Here is an 11,664-nt window from a genome sequence, read left to right as displayed (position 1 = left end):
CCTCCTATCATACATACACACACACACACTCACACACACACAGTTCAAATGAAACATTTTCATTCCTAGACAGCTTTATGTGTGAGATATTCATTCCCTTGTATGGATTGCTGAAAATGGACTTTGATACCATAATCACGTACATTTGCATTAGTTACTCTAAAGGATGAAAATGCGCATGTTCATTTAAACCATATCTTTGCCTTGACAACTTGTGCTTCGTTTATTTGCCTTCGATGATTGTTTCTAATGTTCTATTTCTTATTCACACAAAAATATTGCACCATTGCCTTAAAACGGTTACTGTCAAATTTGACGTCATACCAGGACTTATATTCAATGAATAAACCAAAGCAAATGTCATGAGAAGTAGTTTTGCATGTGTAACATACATAATTAGGTAACCTTATGGCAGTATACACTGTGAGCTTGAAAGAAAGTGATTTGCATTTGGATGGTCACTATGCTGTATGTTTCCATAACTATGGTATAGTGTTCTTTTTAAATTTCCATTCATATAATTATGTTTGCCCATATCCTATTTGCCAAACTGAAAAAGAAAATGTGAAAATACCGATCCATGTTATGATTAAGTAACCAATATCAGGGGTAGTCGGGTATGACCTTCTTCATTGTCGACATTCATTGATATTACTTTAGTTGGATGATGGGCGGATTAGGATAAGGCTATAAAAGTGACGTATATAATCTGTGACTGTCTCAGATGCTCTAAGTACAATTGTTTCTAGGCTGCTTCTAATATTTTATTCCGTGTTTTTGTGTTCATAAGTGAGAAATGACATCTTTTGATCGACGACTTCAGTTCAAAGAAATGCGTTTCATTTACATGTATTATGTAAATATTGTAATAATCAGGCTGTATATATTCGTCCTCTTATTCCTTGTGACGTGAGATTGTTTGAATTATCCAGTTCTAGATATAAATCGTATTCTATTACCTTTGTTATTTTTAGAATTTATTATATGTGTGTTTAATCAAGTGAAAACATGCAAAGGGAACTTCAAATTCTATAAAGTATAAAGGAATCATAGAGTTAAACAGAACTACATTGTACATTCAATATTATTTGGTAGCTCACTCAAAATTGAAATTTAATCTGTGCAGTTAAAGAGTTACCAGACGAGAAAATAAACGGTAAAGGGGAGTACTTACAAGGAAGATGACTTTCGTTTATATTCTTGAAGTTCTTACCTGAGTTTGTGAATTATATCAGTAATTGAATATTGCAAATTACGAATACCTCCCTAATTCTCACAACATTTGTCACTTGACAACAAAATTACAAAAGATCTTCATCGAATTGTGATAATCTAACTGCCGACCACTGACGTCAAAACACTCGTATATTTTTGCGGATGAATTTCCTTGTAGTTGACACCTGTGGTGCCAACCTAATGTGGCATACAAAAATAGTCAATTCACATGTAAGAGTGAAAAACAACGAGACTCACAATTCATTCACGAAATATCCAAAAGCAAACAACAAAGAGATGCACATAATTATACTTCCTTTGACTTCCGCTTTAAGAGAGAGAGAGAGGGGGGGGAAGAAAAGAATCTGATTGGATATTCATATATGTATAGCATACAATATATGAATGTATACACGTGTACAGACATATTTATGACACTATCATATGCATGTACATGTATATGTATGTTTACATATTATATATGTAAGTGCATGGTATGTGGGTGTGAGAGTGTATGCGCGTGCGTAGAGATGTAACCATACTTTTCTCTCTCTCTCTCTCTTACTTGAACCGAAATGCGCATGAAGTATATTGACATTCATTTGTTTGAAAGTTTGTGAGTATATGTGTTAGCACACATCAAATTTGATTAAAGGAAATAATGAAACGAATTATTCATTAACATGGGTCCTTAGGTCATGATCGTTGTTATAGCAGCTTCATCAGTCCACATTGGATGTTTTCATGTTACATAGTCATAGCAACAGTTTTTTACAGGAAAATTACTAGAATGCAGCGTTCGAGCTTATCCGTTCGGTTAATCGTCATCCCGTTTGGTCCTGTCATTTTTGTTCTTACTCCATTGCCCATCTTCTCTTTGTTTCTTTTTTTCCTCTCTCCCTTAACTCCCTCCCTCCCCCTCTCTTCCTCTCTCTTCCTCTCCCCCCCCCTTCTCTCCCTCTCTCTATCTCTCTCTCTCTCTCTCTTTCTGTCTATCTGCAGTTTGGTTAGTCTCTTTCAGGTTAATCTTTCAAGTATTTTGATTGATACTCCATACTTGTTAGTTAAATGGAATCCTGTCCACTGAATCAACTTAAACTAGATCTCTACATGAGACATGATCATGGCAAATTTCATATGAATCGGTGATTGTAGTTTCGACATACATTGTACTTTGTTCACAAAATCCAGCAGAAAGAAAGGAGAATGAGAAGTAAACACAAATGGAGCAAACACAATAGGTGGTACGCTGGTAAAAACCAAACATGTGTGAATGAGTGTGCCCGCCAGTGTGTGTAGAGATAGACTGAATGTGCGTGTGTGTGTTGAAGCCTGAACACTCGTCAATTTGAATACAAAACGCACACAGAGATTAAGGCTCGGGATAAACTATGATTTGTTGCATGATAATTGTATTGAATATGATGTAAACATTGAAGATTTTAATCCAGTGTGGAGTCTCTATGTCAAAAATTCTGGATACGTATTTAAAGGGATGGTATAGTATTGGTTAGGGTGAGGATTCGGCTTTTAACTTTTTAAGATATACTTAGAAACCACTTCATGAAATGTGAAAGAGCACACAATTCTAAGAGGAATTCAAGGTGTATTTGATACAAAATTGGTTTTGAAATGGCTGAGATATCCAAAAGCAAATTAAAACAAAGTAATCCTAATAAAAGCTGGGTCCCACCTTTTATTAGGATTACACTGCCTGGGATATCTCAGCCGTTTTAAAATCAATTTTCATCAAAAAAAACTTTGAAATACTTTTAGAATTATGTGCTCTTTCATATTTCATAAGAGGTTTCGCATGATCACAAAAAGTTATCATCAAACAACGTTGGTAACGTTAAGCTCCATCTCAACCAAAAACTGTATCATCCCATTCAGAAACATGAGCGGTGACATCCAAACACAACACACACACACACACACACACACACACACACAAATATAAGATATATTGATGTATATCTATGAACTCATGATCTGTCCTCTGTACTCGGTATGAAAGTATGATTTGTAAGAATTCTATGTGTGTTGCATATATATATATATACATAATGTATATATCATTATCAAACATACATGTATATAATGCTTCGGCCGAAACAGACTAAGTTACTAATAAAGCAACGCCCTCCATCCTACAATATTGTACTACATGAGCTCATATATAGTCGAGCACTGGCAGCCATATTGCAGTTCACACTTTACTTACGTACTATATATACACATATCAGTGCGCTTGGACGCACACATAAACACACACACACACACACACACACACACACACACACACACACACACACAGCTAATTGCAATGCACACTTTCTTCCACAAAAGAATCCGCACACGTATACTAGTAGATTCGAAAATTAAGTGTACTTACAGCAACATTTTTGTAAATGTTGATGAATGAAAGCTTTAATCGCGACTGCGTGTTTCCGATTAGGCAAAATCAAAGTAATCAAAAGGCACATGCATTACAGAACACATAACTGCAAGCTACTGAGTGCAAATTTATGTCTCAGTGTTAAAAGAAAACATTAAGTCTGGGTAACTCCCATTTTGCTCAGAAGTTTAACATCCATTGTATTACAGCAACGTCTTGACATTAATAGGATTTCGATACAGCAGTTAAGATGGCCGTGGACAAATGCGATTTATCTTGGAAAATACATGGAAAAGGTAAAACAACATCAAGCAAATTTGTGATCTGTTCGCTTCTAAAGAAACATGACATGACTTGAAACTACATTCTGAGAGCACAGAAATAAAGCTGTTGATTCATATCTATTCAGAGGAGTTGGCAATTCACTGTCCACATTTTTAATGTCCAAAGATTTCACCCGTTCTGGATAATTCATATCGTAACTATCCTGGTTACACTTCATGATTTTCAAATACAATATTTTAACACAACTTTACCTAGCAAGACACACAAAATATATATATGGCAATTGACCACAATTTGCGCAGTATGTATGGATTATGAAACTTTGTAATTTAAAACTAAATGAATGCGTGTAAGAAAATAAATCTGAATATTATGTTTTTCTCACTGTGTGATTTAACTAGGTTGCTGCTGAAACTAAGCTAAATGCACAGTTTGTTGCTGTGTTAGACAAAGAAAAAGAAGAAACAAACATGACAGCGGAATCGGTCGAATCCACATGATGTAGCTGTCAACACTTTACAACCAATCTGCAGCTTTCTTCTCTGGCTGGGGCTGCGCGTAACCCGACGCGCCTCCGTACCCGGCTTCCCGACCATTCTGATAGGCGCCACGGCCGCCGCCCCCTCCGAAGCCACCACTGCTCATCGGCAGGTCATTCTTGCGTCGGCCATTCATCTTCGGAATCTTGACGGTGGTGTTACCTCGGAGATAAAAGTAGATGGTCTCCACGGTAAACATGATCAAGCTGGAAGCGAAGCCGAGCATCATGAGGTAATACACACCGGCCAGGTCTGCCCCGGTGATTGACTTCTTGGCTTGCTTCTGCCACAGGGTCTTTCCACTGCAGTACGGCTTGTAGAACTTGGTGCTGGTGATGTTCGCCAGAATTCCTTGCTTCTTCAGTTTCTTGAGAGCATACGTCAGTTGATCACGGAGTGGTGACCCAGACTGTGTGGCTAGCGGAAACTTAATCTTGGTGACGTAGCCACCGCTGACCCAGAGGTCACATGGCCATCTGTAGGCTTCGTAGTCCAGCATTTTCTTCTCAGACAGGAGAGCATAGCGGCCGTTGTCGCGTCGTACCTTGCGGACACCCTCGATTAAATCCTGGACGATTTTGTTCTCGTCTCCTGTCTGGATGTCGTCCCACGTGATCCTCTGATCGCCCTTTGTGGACTGATGGAAGAGGTCAAAGGTTGGGCTGTTTCGGACGACGCCATATTCAAACTGTTCCTGCTTGTTGAGGTCGTGGAGACTGTAGATTTTCATTCCGATTTTACTGGACTTCAGGAATGGCGACAGGTTGGACACGTACAACCAGACCATGATCAAGGTGTAGACGAACCAGAACGCCGTCATCACCCGTCCTGCCACAGAGTGGGGCGACCTCTTGTATCCCTGGAAAGCCCAAATGGATATCATGTAGTACAGGGTGTTGTAGAGGGTGAAGGTCTCCCCTTCCTCCTCGGTGGCTTCCCCGCGGAGGGCCTTGGCGCGCCACTCGTTCTGGTTGAGGCGGCTCAGGACCCACATCAGAATGGTAGCGACAAAGAAGGCCACGAAGTTTGTCATCCAAGAGTAGACGTTGAAGGGAAAGAGTGGTACAAAGGGGTACTCCCATACGTACGATGGGTGCTTTATCAGCATCTTGACGTCACTGACGAACCAGAATGACGTGAAATCAACAAATTCCTCGCGAATGTCTGTCTTTGTCAGGGCAGCTGCGATGATATCAGCGTCCTGAGGGTGAGAGAGCAAAAATATTTTGACTTGTTTAGGAAAGTCATAATATGTAACACTAAAACCTCTAAAGAAGATATCATACAGGCACCGTTATTGACGAACTCGTACTGCAAAGAAGTCCATGATCCCCCCCCCCCCACCTTAAGCACTTAATATGAAGGTTGTTAATCTCCATCAATGCTAGTCGCTTGACGAGCTGATTCAAAACTACGTTAAAAATGCATTTGAATGCTGACTTTAGGCTTCTTTACTGCTATTGCTTTTGTTCTTACTTCTCTTGTTTTTTTATTTGTTTTCTTTTTTTTAGTCAATTTAGTGTACCCTGCTCTGATCACCATCACGAAGATCATCTTCTTCCTTTTTTTCTGCTAAGACTTCATCATTAGTTTCTTGTCACAGTTCCATTTTGGTGGATCCTTTCACTGTGATTATGGAGCCCTTTGAGAGCAGAGGAAGTAGCGGAAGCACTGAGATGGGTGATGGGCGAAGACAAGGGTGTGGCATCTCAACTATATACCATGGGTGTACTTTTGCCCCTCTTGGCTTCTCAAGGTGCATGTAAACTATAATGGATGTGCTCCATGGGAGAACAGTTTATACACTGAAGAGGCTTTTTGGGAAAATATGAAGCTACTTTCGCATAAATCATGATTGTGAGTCAACAGTATTACTTACACCATCATAGAGATCCCGCATCATTCCGTCCCACTCCAGTGTCGACTTGTCGTACCTGCCGTAGTTACCCTCACCAAGGAGTTCCAGTCTGTTCAGAGATGTGAAATAGAATTGGATAATTAGACTTTGGTTGGATTAAATATGGGTTAGATGAATCAGATCCGGATATTGGGAGGACTTTTATCTACTGCTCATGGAAGAAAATATGTCATTCATTCATTTCATGGTAAATCTATACATCTCAGAGATTACTGTTTGATAATTGGAAGCAACGGTTGTTGTGGCAGTTGGAGTAATGGTTAGAGTACGGTGTCATAAAAGCATCTGAAATGAAAGCAGAAGAAGCGCAAGTGGGAGGTGCAGTATCAACATTGTCAGTGGTAGCACATATCTGTACGTAGGAGTGGTATATGAGCGATGGCTTAAGAGGAACATAAGAAGTAACGTTGTATCATCACAGGGTGTCGTAGCAAATAATGCCTTTGTTTAAGTTGTACCAATGCAAATTTATCAAGAATTTTTCAGTCTTCTTTAATTTGGTGTTATTTGGTAGTTATTTGGTAGTTTCAAGAAGCAAGAACAGGAGTTAGAGAAAATTTATACCTTAATCACATTTGCTTTTTAACTGTCTCAGGGTATAGTTGTAGTCATTTAAAAGCACATCTTGCCGTCATATTCATGTGATACTTACAAATTAAAAATAAGCTCTCTCTTGAAGCCAATACGTAAGAGAAAAAGAACAAATATATGCCGTAAGACAGTGATAGAAAACGAACAAATGTTCATAATCCAGAACTACAATTCGCACATGATATAAGAGGAACAAAAAAAATCCTACCTGTATGTGAAGTCTAGCCCCATGTCCTCCTCAAATACCCGCTTGATGTTCTTGAGTAACTCGGGGATGTAACCGATGTAGAGATCGTATTCAGGATTGACCTCCTGACGACGGTATCGACGTCGAGTTGACTCGTAGTCGCGGTGCATCAGGAAGGGTGGCTCCTGTACATCGAGGTCGGGTTCAAAGGTAACAAAACAGAAACAAACTCAGTAGAGGGTGTAAAACCCAAAATTGATATAATGAAGGTTCGTTTGGGCAATTAGATACTTAATAATTAGAATGGCTCTGGATTGAAAGAAAAAAATGTGTATGTATGTGTGTGCGTATTTAGGAGCTTGTCGCATTCATGTAATAGTTGTGTTATTCTTACCTCGATACTGAGCACGTGAATATGAGTAGCCTCGGCCATGCGGTAAGGCTTCATGTAGAGGCGACTCCCTTGCTTTGGCCACGTCTGTCGTTCTTTCATCTCCCAGTGACGGATGTTCTGTGTGAACTGCCCAAGCTGTAGTGGAGATTGAAAACGAGGCTTTACTAGGAAGTTTGACGGTAATGACCCATACACTCTAAGAAGAATAGGTTCAACTTTACACCTTTACGTTTGTCACATTTATTGTAGAACACTTAAAGGTGCTCACTGGTCAGAAAGGTGCAAAGTTTCACCCATAATGGTGCTACAATTATTGTGTCACACGTAAAGATGCAAAGTTGAACTAAGTTTTCTTAGGGTGTACATACAGCGTTTGGCAGCGACAATGCGAGTACAATGTATACGTTAATTCAATTCAATTCATATCAAATGAAATTTTATTTCCAATAACACATGTTTGTTGTCGATACAGATTCAAAGAAAACAAAACAAAATTGCATATTGTAGCGGGATATCATAACTGATGGATTCAATCTTTTTCAAAGTGATATGTAGTTGGATAAACGAGGTAGTTCTCACCTTACTAGTGGACAGATACTGGTCCTTCCCGACGAAGATGTCAATAGTGTAATTCACACGGTTCCCATGTTCATCGAACGACACTTCTCCACTGCATCCCTCGAAAGACTGGGCCTGGGGTAAGGAATGAGAATGTCGACAGTGAACACAAGTGAGGTAATACTATAAAATTGTGGATATGATAACTCTACGATACAAGCTCATTGACATGGGACTGAGGTATGGGGCTACTCCAGCTTAGCTTTTAGATAAGGATTATGGACTGCACATATCTGTATTGATTTCATGAGGTAAATGGCCTATAGGATGTTCAGTCACAGTACAGCTGAGAGCACATTGGTAACATTTGACTGGATACAGAATTGGAAGTGAATGAGAGTGAGGTTAGCCCTTACCTTGTTGAAGTAAGAATTCAGCACACCCTTCGGCTGCCCACACCGACCTGAGGGAGGGTAGCCATTGTGCTCGTCATGGTAGGCCCTGAGGGTGTAGGATATGGCCAGGAGGGAATCGTACGTCGTCTGCTGTCTGAAGGGCCACTTGCGGATGGCGTCGGGGCGACGGGTGTAGAAACTCCCCTCCACCGAGCCGGCTACCTTCATCTTGAAGCGTGTCAAGAAGGCAGAGTTGTAGCGTAGCCTGGTCTCCAAAAACGTCTTTCCCAAGTAGGCCACATTCTGTGCAATGGCAAGAATTGAAAATATGGCGGTGCTGACAACGATTTGAGGAGGAAGTTATACGCATGACAGGAGAGAATGAAACACAAATGTATCCAGAAAAGAAGGTAATGTGTTTGGAACTTTACTATGTGTGAGAGCATGATGGGGGTGGACATGGTATGAATGAAGTGATGCCATGCTCAACTTATCGCGTCAAATGCATACCCCGCAAGTACATCAGGTAAAACCATCAAACGTACCTTGGAAAACCAGAATGGCGTAATTTACAGAGTTACGACCTTTCTCCTTTCAAATTCAATAAACGTGATAAATCCCTGTCAGTTAGTCCATTGAATTACAAGTATCTTGTAGAATAAATGGAGAATGAATATAAGTTATCATGAAATGCTGGAATGGAATGGAAGAAAAAGAGATGTGACCGACTGAAGGGTAACAAGATGTGGTAGGAAGTGAAATGATGACTTACCGGGTTTCCAAACAGCCAGTGCCATGTATCGAGAAGAAGTCCATGATCGTAAGCCTGGAAAAGAAAACGCAGAATTCAGTCAAAATTCATCTTACCATGCAGACGATCATCAGAGACGTTCTATTATGTTTAGCCATTATTCAAAGATAACCAATTCCATTAAGCTCCGTTACAGATTATGTAAAATACTGCCTTTAAAGTCGCATGGAAGTTGCATGAACCATATTTACCTATTTTCCCTTTATCTCATTTATCTATTTTTTACTTGTTCGTTTGTTCTTGTTCTCTGGTTTCGCTGAAGCACTTACTACTTACTCGTTCTAATAATCCTCAATCTGTACTCTATTTCACATACATCCACTCATCAGAGAGTTTGAACGTCATTCAAATATATATCCAGTAAAGATCCAAATATCAGTCTTACTTGCGTGCATTTTCCTTCTGATGTGTCCTTTCTCTAAATGTATGACTCAATTATTCATTCATTCATTCATCCATTCATTCACGCAGTCATACCCTACGAACTGGTCAATGAGCTTACGTTGTCGACGACGACTTTGATGTTCTCCTCGACGTGCATGTAGACGACGATATTCTTGATGGCACGACCTTTCAGTTCTTTCATCTGTTCCTCTGGGTTCTCAGTATCAAGGACCATGGGATGAACCAACCAGCCGGTCTCGGGGGACATGTTCATTAGCTCCTCCACCATGGTGTATGCTTCGGGTGAAAGGTGAAAGGACGAAGAGTCACGATAAATGTTTGGGCAGTATACTATGGCGTCAATTTCAATATGAATACATGAAAAATTCTGTTGTGTTTGGGTGAATTCATGTAGGGATTTGACGTTTTCTGACTCGTCATTTCAAACACTGTGTGCAATTAGTATATTATGTATCCTCTTTGAATCTAAATTGGCAAAGTGATCCTGCTTCAGGTACCTTCCATTTCCTATCATCATTATCATAATGATCAAACCGATCATACTGGTCACTACTTTGCAGACTATCTGTTAGTGTGTATGTCTGTTTGCCTGTCTATTTGCTAGCCTGGATTCGTCTCTGTGTATGAATATAATGAACTACATAAACAAGTGAGAAGTTATTTGAAAACCTGTTTTTATGTTGATATTGGTATACTCTAATTAACATTCCTTTAAGTGTATATTGCAATTATTGTGAAAGTGTCCACATGTATTGCGAACATCTCTTGAGCTATTTCACATGTTTTACCTTTGAAATTTGTTTTTTTCTCAAAATTAATTATCAATATGTTAATTCTCACCAGAATCCTGATCGTAGAGGATGATGAATGTCGTCCACCTGTAGTGCTTGATGACACCAGATACCAGCTCCACCATATCTTCAATGATGGGATACATCTTGATGGCATCCGACCCTGAGGCCTGGTCCGTTGCTATGGAAGGGTAGTAGGCGTTGCCCATGATGTAGCCAAGTCCCTGACAGTCCAGACACACGTCATCAGGAACGATGAGGGCGTGGGAGTCCTTGTTGTCAATGAATGAGCAAGCTATTTGTGGAGATAATAAAACGAATTAGCTCCTCAGACCTCCCGACAAAACAAAGAGCATCAGCCTAAGAAACAAGTTCATTCTGATTGGAAAATCTTTCTTGTGGTTACTTGTCATTAACTTGTTGGATCACGGACACTTTTCTGTAAATGATATAAGAATCTTTTCTTATCATGTCATATACTTCTTCTCCTTCTCTGTTTTATCTTGATTGGTTAGCATTTCCATTTTTATTAATTCATATCATCTCACAAACTATATATCAATTCAATTAAGCCATATGAGGCCCATCAAAGCGGATTCCTTTACAATAAAATTAATATAGTGTGCAATTTGCAATTAAACAGAGAAATTCAATTACAGAGTACAACCACAGGTTAAGAAATATACACTAAGCAACAAATAAGAAAGGAACATCACAACAACCACAAAAAAACCGGCAAATTGTTACAAGAATTATTCAATTGTACTTTGGATGAATATATTAATATCTAAAAGATGACAGTGTTGTACACTCTTTAAAAAGAGTTTGGAAACTCATTCCATATTGATGCACCTGTTGATTGATTTCCAATAAAGACACGTCTTGATATATAGTGTAGCCTTACAGAGGAGGAATGTGGAATGGTTGAGAGTGCATGATCATGACTTACAGGCTCTGACTCCCATTGAGATGGAGTCTCTAGACCAGGTCCTCCCATCCGGAGCTTGAAAATGGACCACAGAGATTTCATCACCGGAGGGTAGGATGGAGAAGTCCCGGTTTATAAACTGCTGAGCGTCCGTCAAGATGTTCTTATACACGTCGTCTACATACGTGTTCTTGCCATACAGAGCACCTGTACATTGGAGTGGTAATAATGATATTCTACATGATAAAC

At 39.5% G+C, this 11,664-nt stretch overlaps 1 protein-coding gene across 1 annotated transcript in view; it reads right to left on the bottom strand.

Moving 5' to 3' along the window:
• Positions 1–4,414: 4,414 nt before the first annotated feature.
• The window catches only part of LOC139721259 (glutamate receptor 2-like), a 20,194-nt gene continuing 12,944 nt past the window's right edge, over positions 4,415–11,664 (bottom strand). The window contains exons 3-12 of the mRNA XM_071632580.1: positions 11,437–11,622; positions 10,537–10,782; positions 9,794–9,972; positions 9,253–9,306; positions 8,502–8,783; positions 8,107–8,220; positions 7,528–7,662; positions 7,155–7,318; positions 6,317–6,404; positions 4,415–5,638 (exon numbers count right to left, since the gene is read on the bottom strand). Of these exons, the coding sequence (XP_071488681.1) occupies positions 4,415–5,638; positions 6,317–6,404; positions 7,155–7,318; positions 7,528–7,662; positions 8,107–8,220; positions 8,502–8,783; positions 9,253–9,306; positions 9,794–9,972; positions 10,537–10,782; positions 11,437–11,622 (2,672 nt within the window). The remainder of the gene's footprint in view (positions 5,639–6,316; positions 6,405–7,154; positions 7,319–7,527; positions 7,663–8,106; positions 8,221–8,501; positions 8,784–9,252; positions 9,307–9,793; positions 9,973–10,536; positions 10,783–11,436; positions 11,623–11,664) is intronic.

This window comes from Diadema antillarum, unplaced genomic scaffold (assembly GCF_040938485.1).
Source record: "Diadema antillarum isolate AM-2024a unplaced genomic scaffold, OU_Dant_1.0 scf00000141, whole genome shotgun sequence".
NCBI lineage: Eukaryota > Metazoa > Echinodermata > Echinoidea > Diadematoida > Diadematidae > Diadema > Diadema antillarum.
This window is presented reverse-complemented; position numbering and strand designations above follow the sequence as displayed.